Raw genomic sequence first — 19,692 nt, forward strand, 5'->3', positions numbered from 1 at the left:
CAAGTGCGTCGGGGTCAGGCGCGGGGGCACTTGGAGCCGCGCGGCCACAAGCACGGCGCGCAGACGGGTGGCCTGTGCCAATGAGCCTTTATAAAAACGGCGTGGGCCGGGGCTCCCATGTGCTGACCCCTCGGGATGCAAAGTCCTGGGCTGCCCGGGGCGGGGGGCAGGTGGGCCGCAGGCCCTGTGGATGTGGCTCCTTACCCGGCGCCCCCCCCCCACCCCGGGCCCTGGGCTGTCTGAGGCCGCAGCCCCTCCTCCCGTGTCCTCCTGGCCCCCACAGGCCATGTGAGTTCCCACCGGGGTGCCGGTCGGGGCGGCCACGTCCCAGTTCACGGGCGCGGACAGGCCCGCGGCACATGCAGAGTGGGCGCCGGCTCCGGCCCGAAGTCCATAGAAAAGGCACGTGATTTGGAGCCGGAGCTGACTGTCCCCGCGGGCCCTCCCAGTAGGCGGGCGGACGTGTGATGCCCCGGGGCCGGGCCTGCCCATCCTCTGGCCTGGGGGGCGCGGGTGTCAGCGCCGCCCGGGCTTGACCCAGTTCCGGATGGTCCACTTCTGGCCCGAGCACCGCTGCACCACTAGGCGCAGCCCGAAGTTGGCGTCCCGGGACAGCTCCACCTCCAGGCACCGGCCCGTGTCCCGGCTCACGATCGGGCCGCCCTGCGGGGCCAGAGTCGGCGTGGGCACGGGGCCTCCGCGGCGGGGGTGGGGCGCCGGCCACGCAGTCCCTGCCAGGCCTAGCTGAGGACAGTCCTTCTGTCCTCTGGCCCTCCCATCAGCCCTCCGTCTCCCGGGGCCAAAGAGGGGTCAGGACCCCGGGTCCATCGTGGGCTGCTGAGGCAGGTGCTCCTGGTCCCCCGGCAGGGGCGGCCCCCACCCGCCCCGGACAGCGCAGGACAGTGTCCCGGGCGTCCTCTGCCCTTCTCCAGCCAGCCTGCCCTCCCTGCAGCCTGCCCCGCAGCTCCACGGGTAGTGGCCGTCCCTGGTGGGAGGGCGGGGGGTGGGGTGCTTCAGCCGCACACGGGGCACTGCTTGAGCCCGCGGCAGAGGGACCCGGAGTGGCTGGCGCCGTGCCCGCCCCCCAGAAGCAGCAGCCGGAGTCTGCGCTTGGCCAGAGGACTGTGCTGATGTTTCTGGGGGAAATAAGGCTCCCGGCACGCAGGAGATACGGGTGGGGGGTCCAGGTGGGGGCGCGGCCACAGCCCAGGCCTCCAGGACTCCGCGAGGCAGCCGGGAGAGGCAGGAGGGCCCTGCCCAGCCCACAGCGCCTCTGGGAGTTCCGGGCCGAGCTCTCGGCCACCCGGGAGACTGCCGGGCGGGGTCTGGGCGGTGAGCGGGCGAGAGGCGCCAGAGGGGAGGGGGCGTGCAGGAGGCGGCTAGGGGCTGGCAGGCGAGGGCCCAGATCCTGGGTCCGGGGCCCGGGGCGCTGGCGTCCACAGCCTGGAAGGAGATGCGGTTGGCCACCTGCCCGCTGCCGACGGAGGCTTCTGGGTGGGGGGCCCTCTGCCCTTCCGCAAAGCTCCACCCGGGGAGGCCAAGGAGGGGTCCCGACCGCGGCGGCCCTGCCACACCCACCTGGGTGAAGTCCCACAGCCGCTGCGAGGGCCTGGCCACGTCCTCACACCTCCTGAGCGCGGGCGCGCGGCCGCGGCCGTCGTCCACCAGACACTTGGAGTCGGGCAGGAAGGCGGTGGAGCCCAGCGGGCCGAGCTGCAGCAGGCCCTCGGCGCTGTAGCGCACCAGCTGCGGGGCGCGGGCGTGAGCGGGCCGCGCCGGCCCCCACGGGCCGCCCCGATGGAGACCCCGGCTCTTTCCCGGAACTTGGCTCAGCCGCGGCTGAGTTCGCGCTGGCGCAACCCCCGGGGCGCCCGCACCCTGGCGGGGCGGGGACCAGAGCCGCCCCCGAGCCCGCGCAGGGGGTCCCCCCCGCCACCCTCCGCGCACCCGCCCTTTCCACACGCGCCAGCCGCCCTCCCCCTGGGGGCCCGCGGCGCGCACCTGGGAGGACATCCCGTGGCAGGGGTACAGGATGGCCTTGTCGTCGTCCTCGGCCCCCTGGTCCAAGCAGTAGCCGCTGGCCCTGCTGTTCCTCACCTGCGCCGCAAGCCAAAGGGGACAGCCGTGGCGCCCATGCCGCGCCTGGGCCAGCGGAGGGTCCCCTCTGCGGCCAGCTCGCCGGACGCGCGGGGCGCCCACCCCCTCGCCACGCGCCGGCCCCTGCCTGCTCTCCCTCGCAGAGGCGGGCCTGGCAGCCCGGGGTGTCTCCAGCACCCTCACTTCCCTCCGTCTGGGAGCCCGGCTGCCCCGAGAGCCAGTGGGCAGCACCAGCGCCGGGGGCTCCTGGAGCCCGCTCGGGCCCGCCCCGGCCCGCCCCGGACAGTGGGCCCTTGAGCAAGGCCAGGCGGCTGCGCCCACCCCAGCTCGGGGCTCTGGGGCCCATGAGGCCCGTGGGCAGCGCGGGTGCCTGTCCCTTCAGCCCAGGGGGCTCTAGGCCCCACTGCGGGCTGTGCGTCGGCAGCCATGGCCGAGGGCCGGGCTGACCTGGACGCGCAGGGAAGTTCTCGCGGGCCCGGCGGACAGGCCGGAGCCCAGGACCCGGTGAGGGCAGCAGCCCCTGCGGCACAGCCCGGCCCGGGGGTGTCTGGCTCGGGGTGGGCCGGGAGCGCAGGACCGGGAGGCCGGCCAGGACTGCCCCCCGGGCCCTCTCCTGGCTCACAGGGAGTGAGGGGCTGCGGGGCCCGGGATGGCCCTGGTCGGGAGCACCCCCCCCGAAGCCCGGGCAGACCGTGCACTCGTTAGCGCCTGCTCGTGCGGGGGGCGGACACGCGGGGCGTGGGGGGACGAGGGTGCAGGGGCGCTGGTGCGGGGGGTGGCGTGGGGGAGCGCCTGCATCTGCCGGACTCTTCGCTGTGGGTGTCCAGCCCGCACAGGGGGCGGGGGTGGGGGGAAGTAGTGGCCCCTTCCCCGGCCCTCAGGCGGAGGCGGTACCTCTCCGTACGTGAGGGTGTCGTTGTAGGTGCGCATCTCGGGGTACACATTCTCCAGGTACCACTGGAAGCTGCGGCACTTCAGCCTCTGGCGCAGGGCCCGCCGCTCTGACACGTCCCCGAAGTCCACCCCGGGGTTCTGCAGGGCAGTGCGGGCAGGGAGACTGCTGGGTGCAAGTCCCGCCTCTGCCCAGGACCCCGCCGGCCCAAAGGTGCAGGTGTGTTCTGAGGGGTCCTGCCTGGCCCCACAGCCCGGGCCCCCAGGAGAGGTCACTGCAGGGCGGCCCTGGTGCCAGCCAGGGCGCAGCCTGGAGGAGAGGCCCGGGCCCTGAGGGGCCCTGCCCCACTCTGGCTCCCTGAGGGGCCCTGCCCCCCCCCCCGCTCCCTGAGGGGCCCTGCCCCCGCTCCGGCTCCCCTTAGGGGCTCTGCTCCCCCTCTGGCTTCCTGAGGGGCCCAGCACATCTGAAGAGGACCTCGCAGCGGGGCGCCCACGGGCTACCTGGTGGCCTCTGCCTCGGCTCCCACAGGTCAGTGTGGACGTGGGGCTGTCTGGGGCCTCCCTGCTGGAACCCCAGAGGCTGGCTCCCAGAAGGGGCTGCGCCCTGGTAGGGGGCCCTGGCTGCCGGTCCCCCAGCTCCCAGCAGTCTCTGGGGGCGCTGATGCTTCCGGGCCGGGACCCCACTCGGCACTGGTGCCCTGAGCCGCAGACCTGCCCAGGCCTTGCGGGGGCCAGGCTGCCCGGCTGTGCGTCCAGGACCTGCCGCCCGGCCCCCGCTGCGTACGCTCATGGGGATGTTCCAGGCCATGTAGACGTGGGACTTGAAGCCGTCCATCCACACCTCGGCCGCCCGCAGCGCGTTGCGCTTGGCGTAGTAGTCGATGTCGTTGTTGTAGGGCTTCCTGGTGCGCTCGATGTGGGCCACGCGGGAGCAGGGCAGCACCTCCATGCTGCCGCCACACTGCCACACCTGGGGAGCACAGCACGCCCGGGGGAGCACGACGCACCCGGGGAGCCCCAGCACACAGCGGGATCTCCTGCCAAACTGACGTCCCTGCCGGCTACGTGGTAGAAGGACTGACTCTCCCGAGGAGCCGCTCAGACCCCGAAAGCTCTGACTAAACAAAACGGGTGAAGCGACCGACCACCCCGGCCCGCGCGGCTCAGCCCTAGCCCGCCGAGGAGCGTCCCGGCAGCCTGCACCCCGGGGGGGTGTCTCAGGCGGTCCCCAGCGGCTCAGAGCAGGAAGACGGCCACCCGTGAGCGGGCAGACGCCGGAGCCCACGTGGGTCCAGGGGCCCCCGGTGGCCGCCTGAAGCCGGCGTCCTCCCAAAGACGTCGGTGGACAGAGATGCTTTCCCTGCCAGCCGCAGGCCCAGTGGCCAGCAGGTGAGGGGGGCCAGCAGCAGGCGGGGGCTGCGAGGGCCTGGACATGCAGGTGCGCCGGGTGCAGCCCCGGGGGCTTTCCTGGGGACCGCGGCCCCCCCGCCGGGGACTCACCCGCATGCCCAGCTCGATGTTCTCCCCGCCGTACACCTCCATGCCCGGGTCCAACAGCCCGATGTCCCCGAAGTACTCGCGGTCCACCACGAAGGAGCAGCCGATCATGGCGGGGGTGCTGGGGAAGCAGGCTGGTGAGTGGGGCGCAGGCGCCCCGGCCAGAGGGCACACTGCCCCGCTCCCCGCCACCCCCTGCCCTCGTCCAGGGCCGGGCACCCGGCGGCCATGCCCGGGCTCACGCTGTCTCTCAGCTGCCAGGACACAGGCCCTGCCGCGCTCGGGAGAGGCACACCCAGGCCGGGCGCCCCCAAGCTGCCGCCGCGCCGGCCTCCCCTCCCAACCCCGCCCGCAGCCAGGACCGCCGCGGGCAGCTGCGCAGGCTACGCCCTGCACCCCACTGGCCCTCGCTGAGCGCAGCGCCCGCGGGGCGGCCAGGGGTGCCCAGGCAGCTGCGGGGCCGGTGTCTCGGCAGCGACTCTATCTGCGCACGGTGGGGCTGAGCGCGGGGCCCCGCAGGAGCCGCCCGGCCTGCGGGAGACAGCTCCGACTGCCCCCCGCCAGCGTCTGCGCCCCGCTGGGTCCTCACCCCTCCATGGGGTTCTCCCAAGCCCTGAGGCCGGCCAGCGGATGGGAGGAGAGAGACGCCCCCGACGGGCACCGGCGGAGGGAGGCCCCGCGGAAGGCTTTGCTTCCAAACCAAGGCGACCCGCTGCGGGGTGCCGAGGGTCTCTGAGCTCCCAGCGAGATGGCGGGGTCCAGCGCCCGGGGGGCGCGGGGGCCACGCTGCCCCTGCTTTGCCGGCTGCCGCAGGCACCAGCTCCGTGGAAGCCGGGGACCGCGCGGATCACAACCTGAAGGCTGCGGGGCCGCTCCCGGCGCGGGGAGCGGGGCAGGAGCTCGCGCGGGCCGCGGGGACCCCAAGGGCGACTGTCCCGTGTGCGCAAAGCCTGGCTGCTCCGTCCTCGTTTCTGGCCGCAAATCCCATGTAGCAAAAGTTTAAGGTCGTGTTGACGTTTGATAGCCGGCGCTTGAGCGCGGCCGTGGGTGCCGAGGCGCCTCCCCCGGGGATTCCTCTCCTCGTCTCAGCCGAGGGTCCTCAGAGCGCGGCCCCGGGCGCCGATCGATCGCCGCCCGCTCGGGCGCAGCAGCGCGATTCCCGCCGCGGCCGCCTCCACGACAGACCCGGGCTCCGCGGCGGGAATCTGGCCGCTGGCGGGTCTGGGTTTCGGGGGCGACCTGGCCTCCTGGGCGCGCTCATCTGGAGGTCCCGCCTGCCAGAGCTCCGGCCCGCCCCCGCCCCCTCCCGCCCCCCAGCTCTCCTCTGCCGCGGGTGTGGGGCCGAGGGGTGCAGGGCAGGGGCTGCCTGGAGGGCGCGGGCAGTGGGGGGTGTGGGGGGGCAGCCTCCCTCCGACAGGACCAGTCTCGCCTCAGGCTGTGTCCGGAAGCCCCTCCACAGGGAGGGGTGAGCGCGTTTGTTATGCTCAGTCTTGGGAACGTCCGGATCCCGGAGCGAGTTTTTGGGGGTCCACTCCTCACCTCCCAGAACCAGCCACGTATGGCCAGGTCATTTCCTCGTCTTTGATGCAAGGTTTTAAAGGGAAACAGTGCCTGGGGGGAGGGGGCGTCCTGAAGGAGGGGGGCACCCTGCAGGGACCCCAGCCCCCCGACCCCCAGGCCCTCCTAGGCGGGTGCCCGGGCGGTGCTGCGTGAGCGCCTGGAGCAGGGTGGGCCGGCCGCGGGGGGCCGCCGGGAGGCCACTGGGGGTCCGGCGGGGTGCTCCGGCGAGCCGTTCCTCCTGGCTGGCAGGGCCAGGCTTGGGCAGGCCCCTCGTCTCTCACCACCCTCTGCGTCCGCCCGGTACTTCCAGCCCCTGTGGACGTCGGGAAGCCCCGGCGCTGCTGACGGGTCCTGACCATCGGGCTCCCCGGGCCTCTGGGCCCCGACCACACCCCGCTCGCGCGGACGCCATCCAGGCCGGCCGCGGGCCTGTCTGTCCCCGGGCTGGGCGCCCCCGCCCCGGGCACGCTGGCCGCCTCCTGGGACTCGAGTCTCCGCCGGTTGTTTACTTGGGGTTTTGCGTCCGGCGATGCTGCGAATCGCGGGGTCCCCGCTGGGCCTCCTGGCTGCCGGCGGGGTTCACTGTGGCAGGCTGTCCCCGCGCCCCTCCTCGCTCGGCACCTGGGCCCCTCCCCCTCGGGCTGTCTCTGCGGGGCGCCCTGAACCCCCCCCCCCGCCCCCGCCTGCGCATCACGTGCTCTCCCTCCTGGGGGTCTCCCCTTGCCCTAGAGCCGGCCCGGCGGCCCGGCGCCCCCCTAGCGCCCGCCGCGCTCACCGGATGGGCGCGGCCTCATCCCCGCGGTCCAGCCAGTCCTGCGGCGGGATGATGTACATGCACCAGAGCCCCCAGTTGTAGCCGTGCGCCGCGCTGGCGTACTGCTGCACCTCGAAGGTGTCGTACTTGATGTTGTCGATGGCGGGAAGCACGATGCGCCGGCGGTCCTCCCGGATGCGCGCCAGGGCGGGCTCGGCCCTGCGGGAGCACCCCCCGTGAGGGGGGACACGGCCAGTGAGGGGGGCATGGCGGGGGGGCACGGTGGGGGCGGGGGGCGGCCCCCCTCCTAGCAGCCCCAGGCCCACTCTCCTGTGCTCCCCTCTGGGAGGCTGGGCCGCAGGCGGGTCTCAGGGCTCCAGACCCTCGGGCGCCCGCAGCTGCCGCTGATGGACCGGCCCACCCCGCCCTGGCCCGGGGAAGCCGGTCCGCAGACAGTGGTGGAACTGGAGCGTGAAGGCCCCGGCCCCGGGCCAGATGTGCGGGGGGGCGGGGGAGGGTTGGCGCCTCCCCCACAGCCCCTGCCCCTGTGACCTCCCACTGGCCCAGGGCCATCGGGGAAGCGGCACGGAGCCGCTGCGGGCAGAGGCTTCAGATGCGCCTTTTCTGCCCTCCCTGAGGCCTCGTGGTGCCCTTGAGTGGCGGCCTTGCCCGGGGCCCAAGGCGGCCCTGGGCATGCAGTGGACCCAGGGCGGGGGTCAGCCGACGCCGAGCCCAGCCCTCGCCACACCTGGGGGCTGCGGGCGCCTCTGGACGGCCACGGCACTCGGGGCCACAGGTCCCTGCTCCAGGCCTGTCCGGAACCTCTCCCGGCCTCACGGTGAGCCCTGGGGCCCCGGCCACACCCCCAGGGGTGAGAGCAGCGCGTGGACTCTGATCTAGACGTTTCGGGAGGAGGAGGGACGGCTCAGCCCTGTGTCCGGCTCTCAGGCCTCCCGTGGCTGACGCCGGTGGATGGACGTCGAGCCTGGGCACCTGGTCTGAGGCCGCAAGGGTCCTGGGGGAGCAGGTGAGGGAGTGTGCTCCCCGTCGGGGGGAGCCGCCCTGGACCGGAGCCCCCCACCCGCCGGCCGCCCTCACCAGCCCGCGCTGAACTCCACGTGCGCGTCGAAGAAGCCCACGACGGGGGCGGTGGCCGCCTTCCAGCCCTGCAGCCGCGCGCGGATCAAGCCCTCCCGCCGGCTGTTGCGCACGATCCTCACCAGGCCTGGGTACCGCCTGCCCACGTACTGCTCCAGGCCGGCCTTCAGCTCCGCTGCGGGCACAGGCAGCCTCACCAGGGGCCCCAGGCGCGCCCGGCCCCCGCTCCTTGAGCGGCCACGTGGCCCGGCAAGGCCCGGGAGGCCCCGGGGCCAGCCCCATAGACCACGAAGGAGCGGACAACTCGGGCAGCGGGGCTGGCAGGGCCAGGCGGGGGGTGCTGGGCGCATGGGGGGGCTGGGGGCATGGGGGCAGTTGGAAGTGCGGTGGGGGGGCGGGTCCTGCGGGCGCCAGGCCACCCACTCACCGTTGTCGCTGTTGTCGTCCACCAGGACCACCTCCTTGAGGAGCTGGGAGGGCGTGTGGTTGACCACGCTGTGGACCGAGCGCAGGATCACCGAGAGCGCCTCGTTGACGAAGATGAAGACCACGGAGATCTGGGGCAGGTCGGCCGAGTAGGTGAGGTGCCTGCACCTGCAGGGGCGGCAAGCCCTGCGGTTCGGGGTGCTGCACAGGGCCCCCTGCTGTGGCCCGGGGAGACCGACAGACCGCAGCGGCTCCTGAGGGGCAGGACGGCCGCTCTGCCTGGAGGACAGGGCTGTGGGGCCGTCCTGCCCTGAGGAGGGGCGTGTTGTGCGGTGCGGAGCGAAGCTGAGCAGGTGCTGGGAGGCCGGGTCGTGACGTCACAGAGCGCCGGCGAGCACTCTGGGCCCCCCAAAGCCCTTGGGCCCCCCCACCTGTGGGGTCTTCAGTCTGAGCCAGGAAGCTCTGGTGTTGTAGCCGCTTCTGAGAACGCTCTAGGAACACAACACCTCCATCTCTTTGGGGGGACCCCACTCCTGCTCCATATGTCACCCAGCCCTTGCACCCCCAAATACGAATATCAGTGGGGAGGGGGTGGACTTTGCACCCTCGTGGGCCGAGGCCCCTCCCAGCCCAGATGCAGCCAGCGCCGCCGGGAGCTGGGCTGTGCTTTTGGACCCCCGGAGACGCTCCACTCCCCGCACCCCCGGAGGACCCCCACAAGCCCCGCCCCTGCCTCCAGCTCCCGCCCTCCCCGCGTCCTTTAGCAGCAGCTCCAGTGCAGGAGCGGGGCAGGGCCCTGAGCAGTCACCAGCAGGGGGCGCTTGCGGCCTCCTGGGGCTCCTGGTCAGCGCTGGGGCTCCCTGCAGACTGGCGGGGTGAGCGCCAGTCACCCCTGGGCTCTGCCCAAAGAGGCCCCGGCCCGCAGCCCCCAGGCCCGAGAGCCGAGGGTCACACCTGCTGGAAGCAGCGGCCCGAGAGGCCGCTGGTGACCCACAAGAGCTCGGGCAGGCGCGTCCGGGGGCCTCCTGGGAGCGGCCACACCAGCAACCCTGGTGGAAATTTATGGGGACGCCCTCTATCCCCCCAGGGAAGTAACCGCAGCTGGAGAGAGAAGGACGGCAGGGGCCCCCCCCCCGGGAGCCGGGCCTCAAGCCGGGACAGCAGGGCCACATCCATCTCCCGCAGGGCCACCGGCTTCACAGCCACCCGGGAGCCCCCGCCAGGGCCGGGAGTGGCAGTTCTGGGTGCCACGGGCTCCTGCCCTCTGGACAGCGCTGCCCAGACCCCACACCCCCCATGGGCAGCCAGCAGCTCCAGAGCAGGCCCACCGGGCCGCCCTCCCCGCACACACCCGGAGGCCTGGAGGGGCCCGCGGGGGAGGAACCGGGCCTCCCCGGCAGGGACTGCACGTCCAACAGGGCTGAGACCCAGGGAGCAGCCCCGGCCGCTGGGCCCGTGCCCAGGCCAGCCCGCAGCGCGCAGCGACAGTCGGTCTGGTGAGGGCGCCAGCAGCACCGGGCACTCTGCGTGGAGCGGGCTGAGTCTCGGGAAAGGCGTCCATTTTTGTGATGCTGTTTAATTTGGACTCGCTCGACTTCCCTCCCGTGGGCCGGTCTTGTGTGTTTGTGGCTCACCGAGCGCTGCCCCATCAGGAGTGCTGCCCTCCGGGGCAAAGGGAGGCCCGCGGCGCATCCGGGAGGGAGGTAGAGCGCACGCTGGCTCGAGTGGGCGAGGGCGCTAGTTAGGGCGGGGACCGGTGTGCACAAGGTGTGTGCAGCCACACGGGTCCACACGCGCACGTGTGGTGTGCACACACATACACACGCTACCCACATGCACCTGTGCGTATGTGGCACACATCTCCCAGGCCCTGACACGCGTCTGAGGACACGTCTCTGGTGAGACAGCTCCCTGGCCAGCCCAGTGCCACCCTCAGAGCTTCAGCCCCGCCCCTCCTCCCTCCCCTTCCTGCCCTCCCACCCCGGCCAGGGGGCTCCACCAGAGTCTGGGCCACCTCCCCTTCCCCGACCACCTCCCCCTGCTGGGCAGTAGGTGTGTGAATGTTCGTCCCCAGGCCCCTGCTGCAGGGGCGGAGCCACACTCACTTTTTGGGCCTGTAGTCGGGGATGGTCCGGTCCAGGGAGATGCGGTCGCTGAGCTGCGCGTTGTATCCATACTCCTCGAACTTGCTCTCCGCCTCCAGGCTGTCGTCCCGCAGTGTGGCCGCCACGCCACCCTGGCCCAGGCCGCCCGGCCCCTCCACCAGCCCCATGGGCTTGGCGAGGCCTGCGGACAGGACGGTCAGCAGCCTGGGAGCCCAGCCCCCCCGGCCTCTCCCCAGCCTTTCCACAAGGCTCAGGCGCCGCAGACCCTCCCCTGCAGGACTCCCGCTTCCGGCTCCCAGAGAAGCCAGACCCGGTTGGGAGGCAGGGGAGGTGGAAGGGCCCAGGCTCTGGCCGGAAGCCGCTCGGCGCCGTACTGCAGGGCGGGCCGGAGCCGCAGAAGGCGCGACATGGTGGAGCCTAGTTACAAGTTTCTCATCAGTTGAGCCAAAGCTGCCACTTGGCGCTGCTCCCGGTGGAGGAAGCTGTCAGGGGCTCTGCTTGCCCCACCTTATTTTTCCATACCCCCCAAGCTGCTCTAAGAAGTGCAGCGCATTAATTTTTAAAACAGAAAATAAAAATGAAATGAATTTTAAAATGCAAAGCCGTCCTCAGGCCGCAGCCCAAGGCACCTGCTCGCGGGCGGTGTCCCTGGGGCAGGCGACGGCCCCCACCCGCGGGGCCCGCCGCAGCCCAGCGCCTCCCGGCTCTCGTCCGATGTTAGGGCTGTTTGCTGAGGCTGGACTTGAAGTGCCGGACACAGATCCCGCCCGGGCTCTTCCAGGCCCGCTGCTTCCAGGGGCCAGGGTTGGTTCTGTCGCGGCCGGCAGCACAGCCCTTGTCTCCTCACTGGAAGGGCCTTTCTCGCTACTGGAAGGTCACACGTGCCCACTGCAGGGCACTCGGGAGGCCCAGAGGACCCTGGGCCCGCCACGAGCGGCCACACCAGGTCGGGTCAAGCGGCAGGACGTGCCTGTGAGGCCGCCACGCACGGCCCGCGTCACGGAGGGGGACTAGGCCTTCTTGGCGCCCGCGTGAACTTGCCCGCTGGGCTGGGCCGTTTCTTTCTTCATCTGCTCGTGAGAATGTGAGGCGCCCCCTGGGGGCCGAGGCGGGGTGGGGGGGAGGCCGGGGCGCACCCGTCTCTTTCTAGCCCTCCCCGCACTTGGCTGGTGCTCCGAGGGGAGGGCCGGGCGGCCGGGGCTGCGCGTCTTCCTGGGGACCCGCTTCCGCCATCATCATTTCTATCCTTAAAGTCACCTTCGTCCTGAACCCTCCCTCCCGCGGACGCCGACGCAGCCTGGCAGGGCCCGGGCCGGGGCTCCTAGGCCCTTCCCCGTCTCTTCCCTTCCGGCCTTTCTGCCTTGTTTGCGGCGCCCCCACAGGTCAGCGGTCAGTGCCCACCCACCGCTCCCCGGGCCCTGGATTAGCCCTGTCTGAAGCCCCCCGCTGTCCCCCACTACAGCCACCCCTAGGAGGCCCACACCCTCCAGCCCCCCCGGCCAGGTGTCCCTCTGTCCTGCCGCCCCATCCCCGCCAGTGGCCTGCTCTGGGGTCCAGCGGCCACGCTTGAATTGCCGTTGCCCTCCCCTCTTGGGGGGCTCCAGGCCAAGGCCGCGGCCTCCTCCCACACCAGCCCGGCCCTGCCCTGTCTCCTGCCACACCCACATCATCGCCCTTGGCCCCAACTCCCTCAGGGTCCGGTTTTCTTCCCAAGTTGCCCGTGGGGGGCTTCTCCCAGGACCCCGCGGCCGGGCAGCACCTCTGGTCTCCCCTCCCGCTGGGCCCGTCTTCCCTCACCCCCTTCATGAGGTGAGTTTTCATCCCCCGCCGCTCGGGTCATGGCATCACCAAGTGCTGAATTCTAGGGTGACAATTAGCTCCTCTTTCTTCCCTGCCTTTCCTTGCCTTTTCTTTTTTGTATAGAAGAGCTGGGGTGCAGGCCAGAGATGCGGGCGTGAGAGGACTCCCCAGAGACAGAGTGGGGAGCAGAACAGGCAGAGCCACTGAAATCCCCTGCTGAGGGGAGCAGCGGGGAGACAGGAGAGGTCTGCTGTGGCCTGGGGGTCACTCCCCAGCCGGGGACAGGTTCAGGCCCCAGGGGTGACAGCCTGAGACTGACTCTCAGGCCAGCAGGGAGGCCCCGCTTCCTTGGGGTTTGTAAACGCCCCCGGGTGCTCCACTAACAGCGCAGGCTTACAAAGAGTTAAACGGCTCTAGGTGCTGGCCATGTGTGTGGCCTGCTGAGGAGTGTCCACCCCGGCCCAGGAGGGTGGGCGCTGGGCTGGCAGAGCAGAGCTGGGCTGGCCAGGCTGCTCCGTGGCAGAGGCCTGTAGGGGGCTCACAAGGGTCCATCTGGCTGGGTGTCCAGGCACGAGGGTGTGGGGGCAGCTCAGGGTGTGGGGAGCAGTTGACAAGGTGGGGAGGAGATGCAAAGGCCCCGAGGATGCAAGCACGTCTCCAGCGCCCTGCAAGTCCCGCCTGACCCAGCCCTGTCGCACCCAGGGTACCTGCCTCCAGAGCAGCCTCAGCTCAGGCCCCAGGAGACCCCTCAGGAGGCACTGGCCCATGAGCAGCTTAGGGGGGCTCCGGTAGCCCCCATGCTGTTGCCCGAACGGGAAGGACTTCTGTGTGCAAAGACCACTGTGCCCACAACAGTTCTGCTTTTCTGCAATTGTCATTTGAAGTCCTCGCCCGCGACTTGAGGGAATGCACTTTTCTAATGACAACAGACAGTGTGGAGGGCACTGCAGGGGGAGTGCTGCTGAGACGGCCTCATCGTCTACTGCTGTGCTGGTCCGCGGCAGGGAGACTGCGGCAGGGGCCGGGAAGGGCGCGCGGCGGGCCTGGGGCAGGCTCAGCTGGAGGTGAGGGCGAGGGGACGGCCTGGGACAGGCTCAGCTCTCCTGACACTGTCCCTCCAGGGCCTTGAGGGACGTGACCTGGACGTTTGTGATAAGCTGGGACTGTGCTCGGCATCTGTGCGGGGGTGGGTATGAGGCTATGGGGCATGGTGGGGACTGGGGTAACGGGCGCACTGTACCCCTCGCCGGGGTCACTGCTCCAGACACGATGGTCAAAGAGGCAGAACTGCCTTCCAGGGAAGGCAGCGCTTCAGGTTTATGCCCAGAGGCCAGCAACTCGCTCGCCACCAGGGCCTCCGCTGCTGGCCAGCCCAGCGGGTGTAGACATGGCTCCAGGGGCGTCCGGCTCGGATCCCTGGCTCTGTAAATGGTGACAGCTTTGCAGGGCACATTGATGACCCAGGTGAGAGAGCAGTGCTCGAGCTCTGGTGCAGAGGTGAAGGGGGGCTGGCAGGGAGGGGCTGGGCCCTGCCGGGGACACTGCACGCTGGCCCCACGCTGCCTGGAGGCGAGTGCAGCATCCTGCCCGCTTCACAGGGGAGGGAACGAGGCCGGCCCTACTTGCTGCCCCGTTGGCCATGTCAGGGTGAGGCCTGGTGTCGTCTTTGGGTGAATGTGCCCCCCGCGGCCTCACCTGGGTGGGCCTGTGACCTCCTGGGCAGCCGGTGCCCCAAGAGCGTCCCTGTACCTGGACGTGGAGCCGCAGCAAACTCACTCATGAGGAGGGAGACAGCAGAGGGAGGGGAGGCCGCAGAGACCCTTGGCAGGCACTCTGCTGCTGCCCAGTGCCTGCTGTCCAGTGCCTGCTCGCTGGACATGCGAGCAGCCCCAGTGCCCCCTCCGCAGGCAGGGCCTGGGGCTAATGTCTGCTCCGGAGCACTTAGTGGAATTGGCTGGGTGGAGTTTCTGAAACGGGTCAGAAGGCGCAGACCTGCCGGCACACGGGGCTCCGTCTCCCCTGTCTCGTCATGGCGCACCCCGCTCCTTCCCGCCCGGACTGGGATGCAGTGCCCGAGGGATGCAGTGCCCGCCGAGGCAGCCACTGCGCGGCCAGAGGCCGGAGGCCACACGGGGGACGGGCCTGGGTGGAGTTCAGAGGGGCAGCTCCCGGGGCTGGGCCCCGCCTCCGGCGTTCCCCGTGCAGTCGGGCACATCCACGGCTGCGTCACCCTCGCGTTCTCTCCGCCAAGGAAGCGGGAAGGTGAGAGATGAGGGGCGCCCACCGCTGCGCGGCCCCGCCAGGCAGGAGGCCCCGGAAGCAGGCACAGCTGCCCATTCCTGGCGCCGCCTCCCCCAGAGCCCCGTGGGCGGCTGCGATGCTTCGGGGAAGGAAGTGCAGCTCCCGGCTCCCGGCTCCCGGCTCGCCGAGCCCCGTTTCCATATGTCACGGGGCCTGAAGCCAACTGCAGGGGCCCGGGGCTGCGGTCAGAGGCCTCTGAGAGGCGGCCCCGGCACAGCACCCTCGGCCTGGGCTGGGCCTCTGGCCGCCCAGAGAGGGGACTCGCTGCAGCCGGGGCCGACCTGTGCCCCAAGACGGCTCAGCTCCAAACAACAGCCAGATCAGCTTCCAGGAAGCCGCAAACCCTGGCCAGGAGGGTGGGGTCACCAGGCTGGGCGTGGGGGCTGCAGGGGGCCTGGGGGATCCTCTCTCCGCGGGAGCAGGCCTGGCCCGCCGCCCCCCAGCCTCAGCCCTGAGCGGGCGGGAGGGCCGCGGACATGCAGAGGAGCCTCCGGAGCCGACGCGAATCTCGTCGGCCCCGGAGGACGCCCGGTCACTCGGGACACAGGACACAGGCCCGGGACGAGACAGGCTCTGCCGCCCGCCCCTGGCATCCTCCACCTGAGACCGCTTGGCTCATGTGGGCCAGGCAGCGGGGGCCGGGCCCGATGCGTCCTCCCTGCGCCTGTGACCTCGGCGGGGCTGGGGCCCCACAGAGCAACGCCCGCTGCCGAGGCCGCTTCCGCCACCAGGACACGCAGGGCGCCGACTGCCAGCACCCACCCAGCGTCGCAGGGCACGGGGGCGGGCACCGTGCGGCGTGTCCCCCGCCAGCTCCTCCCTCTGTGTGCTGCAGGCGCAGCCGCTGACCGCCCCCCACGCGGGGCTCCGCGCCCCCAGCGAGCAGCAGGAAGGCCGCGACTGGACATAGGTCAGGGGAGGCCGCGGCGCGGACCCGGCGGGCATAGCCTACGCTCGTGCTGGCCATTGTGGGGGTTCACGGCCCTGGCCGGGAGTTCGGGAGCCGCTGGACACACCGGGCAGCCCCACGCAGGCACCCCCTCCCGCCTGCGTGGTGGTGCAGGGCCTGTGGTCTGGGCAGGCCTGGCTCAGCATGGGGCCCCGCCCTGCCGGCCCCTCCCCTGTGCCCCGGCGAGCCCTCAGCCAGGACAGGAGGAGCCACAAGAGCCCACGAGGGGACAGAGTGAGGGTGCTGGGAGCTGAGGCTCTGGGTGCCCGGAAAGTGGGGGCCAGGTCATCCCAGGGGGTCCTGTTGGGCGGGCCCAGGGCGGACCTTTCTCCCTCTTTCCTGGCTTCTGAGGACAAGGGCGCCGTCCCCGCATGCTGAGGCCCCTGATTCCCAGCAGGCGCTACGGGCAAACGCACGGGGGTGGGCGGGTATGGACGGACGGACGGATGGACTGACGGTGGGTGGGAGGGGCTGGGCCCTGCCACCGAGGCCCTTAAAGTAGCCAGGACAGGAGCTTCTCTTTCTGGGGAGGTGATGGCGGGGGCATGGCTGCCAGGGCCTTGCAGGCAGCAGACGACCAGCACATAGGGTGGCGGGGATCCCGTGTGAGACGCCCCAGCTCCGCAGGGTCTCCAGAGCTGGGACCGGCCTGGCCCCTCCCGCCCTTGGTCCCTGGGGCCCTGGGCACAGTTTCAGAGAATAGAACTGAGCACCGGCCGGCTAGGGCCGCGGCCTCTGTAGGGGACCTGGCTTCGCCTGGACATCAGATAAGAGAACGCAGAGACTTATTTTTGTGGACTTTCCCGTCAAGGAAGGGCAAGGCGTCCTCAGGAAACAGCCCTGAGCCTCTGAAGTATGCAGATTGCTGAGCTGAACTGTAAATGCAATCACCAGGGCCCCGGCTGGCGACTGCCCCTGCACGCCTGTCTCCACGGAGCTGCGACCCCTGCCTGGCCCACCCCCCACACACAGCCCCCGCAGACGCAGCCCCCCAGATGCAGCCCCCGCGCCCACCTGCATCCCCCAGTGGAGCAGGTGAGGGCGAGTAGCTGGTGTGAAGCTGTTCTGCCCCCCAGGTCTGCACAGCTGCCCTCTGGGACAGGCCGGCGGGCCCAACTCATCTGTGGTCTGACGGGCCGGAGCCAGCCCGGCCAGCGGAGAGGGACGAAGCCAGACTCAAAGGCTCGGGGGTGCCGGGCGGGGCGGGTCTCCGGGGCTGCACAGCTGCGGGTGCGGGGCGGTGACCAGTGGGCAGCCCAGCAGGGCGGCGGGGCGAGACGTAGCCCCGTGCCCCGCCGTGGGAGCTGGGGAGGCCGTGGTTCTGGGCAGGACGGGGGGGCAGAAAATGGGCCCAGAGCTCAGCCCCGTTGTCTCGTGTGCTCGAGACCCCGACGTCCTTGAAGAGAAGCCGGCCTGCCCCTGCCAGCGCCCCTTAGTCTGCCCTCCGGGGGACGCACAGCCTCTGGCCGAGGTCCAGGCGCGGCCCACGGGGCTCAGGCTGCTGCCCTCACCGCAGGGCTGATGGGCACAGCGGGGGGACGGCTGCCGCCTCTCAAACCTTCATTTTAAGGCAAAGCGCTGACTCCAGAGAAACCTCCGCGTGCAGCCAGTGTCGCTCGAGTGTCGGCGAGCACCGGCCGAGGCTGCCTGGCCCGAGGCCCCGCGTGCAGCGGCCCAGGGCGCCTTCCGGAGCAGCCGGCACCGGCCTGCAGCTCGCCCGCCTGGAGCCCCCACAGCAGAGCCTCCCGCGGCCCGCGAGCCGCTGGCCATTCCCTTGGGGGGCAGGAGGACCCGGAACCGCCTCCTGCTCCCTCCGCAAGCCGAGGGGCCGGAGCAGGCGGCCGGAGCAGGCGGGGGCTGAGCTGGGAGGCTGCGCCCTCGCCCTCGGCTCGCCCGAGCCTTGCCCGCTCACCGGCCCCCGCGCAGGGCCCCGGGATGGCCAGGAAGTGGGGACCCCCCCGGCTGCTGCGACCCGCAGGCTGCTCCTGCTGCGCGGCCCTCCAGTGGGCAGTGGGGCCGGAGACGCGAGTGGGAAATCCATTCTGCCCCGGATTCCTCCCCGGCCCTCGAAACTCAGCGGGGTCAGGTCAGGCGGAGACTCCAGGAATCAGCCTCACGTGTGGAGGCTCAACCGGCCGGGGCCCAACCGGCACCCCGGGGTCCCTGCGAGGACCCTCGCCGCCTCCAGCGCCACTCGCAAGGGCTGCCGAGCCCCGGCCCCCTCTGGGACCAACCCGGCCCGTTAGGGGGGCCTCGTGTGTTCCAGGAGCGAGTGCCGGAGGCTCCTGCATAGAGCGAGGCTCTCCCCAAAGAGGCAGGCGGGGAGGGGCGGGGGGAGGGGTGGGGGAGGGGAGACACAAAGGGGAGCAAAGTGAAATGGGGGACACGGGAGGGCCGCGAGCAGGGGCGCTGGTGGAAGGGGTGTGTGGAGCAGGGGAAGGGAGGAGAGACACTGAGGACGCGAAGCGATTTGGTGAGAGGGGGAAAGACTTTCCCAAAGGCAGGAGCAGGGGCTGGCGGGGAGGGAGGGGCCCGTGGGGGGCTGTCTGGGGCCGTGGCCTGCGATGGGGCCGGGGCAAGGCAGGGGCCACATCCCCTCCCTGGCAGAGGCCAGCTCCCGAGAGCCAGGCTGCGACCCGCCGAGGCCCGACTGCCAGCGTCCTTCTGTACCCTCGGCCGCCCCCTGACGCTGGCCACAGCTGCCACAGCCCCGCGCGCGGCCGAGGGCACAGCTCCGGGGGGTCGCGCCAGCTGGAGGCTGAAGGAAACTTTCTCCCTCCTCTGCTGGGCTGGGAGGGGAGAAGCCGGCATGCTCAGACCCCCGGAGGGGGCCATGTGCTCTGGGAGAACCCGGAGGCCCGAGGCAGCGCTGCCCCCCAGCCCCACTCCGAGCTGCCCCCACCCTCCTGCTGGAAGCCAAGACGCCCCCGGGGTGCCGCCTGGGCCAGAGGAGGCTTGCAGGGGTGCCCGGAACAGCCAGGGCAGCAGGAGGAGCCCACAGAGGGGTGGCTGGGTCTTCCCCTCTGCACGGAGAGGGAGGCCAGAGCCCTGGCCCTGCCCCTCACACCAGAGGGCACACCTGCCGCGAGGCCAGACCCTGCCTGGCCCCAAGCTTGTCCCGGGGCAGCTCCCTGCAGAGCCCGGAGCCCGGGGGGAGGTGTCCAGGTCGCAGTGGTCACTGGCTCATCCCCTGCAGAAGCGGCCACAGGCCGGGCAGCTCTCTCCCCCCACGCCTCTCCCAGGAGGCTGAGGCTCCCTCGCACAGTGCACCCGTGTGCCCCACGGCGGGCCTGGGGCCGCTCCGGAAGCTTCTCAAGTTCCCTCTGGAAGGCTGGAGCCGCGGCCGCGGGGTGGGGGGGCCGCCGTCCGGCACCCCCAGCCGGACGAGCCGTCACCCTGGCAAACGCCTCTGCCCAGGCCTCCTCCTTCCTGCTGCCCCCGGCCTCTCCCTCCCCAGCAGCGGCTTGAGTTCCGCCCGTGGCCACCGGGCCCCTGAGGCGGGGGCAGCGGGACTGCGCGGAGGGCTGCCCGCCGGGGTCCCCGGGCGCCGCCGGCCACTCACCGTTCAGCTGGCGGTAGACCACCTCCTCCAGGCGGTCCAGGCGCTGCAGGATGGCCTCGCGCTCGGCCGGGGCGCCCCCCGGGGCCGGCCGGCCTTGCGCCCCGGGGTCCGCGCGGCGCCGCGCGTCGGGGCGGCCGTGCAGGCGGCAGCACACGGAGAAGAGCACGATGCCCGCGAACGCCAGGATGTTGACCGTCAGCAAAGTTCTGACCCTCCTGGCCAGCGCCATGCGCGCGGCGGGCGGCGCGCTCACCCGCGGGGCATCCCGGCCGGCCGGCCCGGCCCGCCCGGCCCGGCCCGGCCCGGCGCTGTCCCTTCAGCACCGCCGCTCGGCGCGCCCGGCCGGGGCGGCGCGCGGGGGCTGCCCGGGGCCGCGGGCGCGGGGGGCGGCGGGCATCCTCCGCCGAGGGCGCCGCCCCGTCTGGGGCGCGGGGGCTGGGCCGGGGCGGCGAGGGGGCGCGGGCGGCGGGCGCTCGGGTCGCCAGGCGGCTCCTGCCCGCCCGCAGCCACCGCGCCGGTGCGGAGTGACGCGGCCGCAGCAGCAGGCGCGGGCCCGCCCCGCCCGCCCGCCCCGCACCCCGCCGCCCCGCCCCCGCCCCCCGCGCCCGCCCCGCCCACCCGCCCGCACCCCGCACCCCCACCCCCACCCGCC

General features: G+C 72.2%; 1 protein-coding gene across 1 annotated transcript; it reads right to left on the reverse strand.

The window, feature by feature from the left end:
* Window positions 1–516: 516 nt before the first annotated feature.
* On the reverse strand, window positions 517–19,269 carry GALNT9 (polypeptide N-acetylgalactosaminyltransferase 9). Its single transcript, XM_037511351.2, has 11 exons — window positions 19,041–19,269; window positions 10,429–10,609; window positions 8,325–8,491; window positions 7,898–8,072; window positions 6,821–7,018; window positions 4,489–4,606; window positions 3,773–3,958; window positions 2,992–3,129; window positions 2,002–2,097; window positions 1,579–1,746; window positions 517–663 (listed from the first exon to the last, which is right to left on the reverse strand). Exons 1-11 carry the CDS (start codon window positions 19,267–19,269, stop codon window positions 517–519), a joined length of 1,803 nt encoding a protein of 600 aa, XP_037367248.1.
* Between the last annotated feature and the right edge of the window lie 423 nt (window positions 19,270–19,692).

This window comes from Talpa occidentalis, unplaced genomic scaffold (genome assembly GCF_014898055.3).
Source record: "Talpa occidentalis isolate TD23 unplaced genomic scaffold, MPIMG_talOcc4v2.1 talOcc4.14, whole genome shotgun sequence".
Taxonomy (NCBI): Eukaryota; Metazoa; Chordata; class Mammalia; order Eulipotyphla; family Talpidae; genus Talpa; species Talpa occidentalis.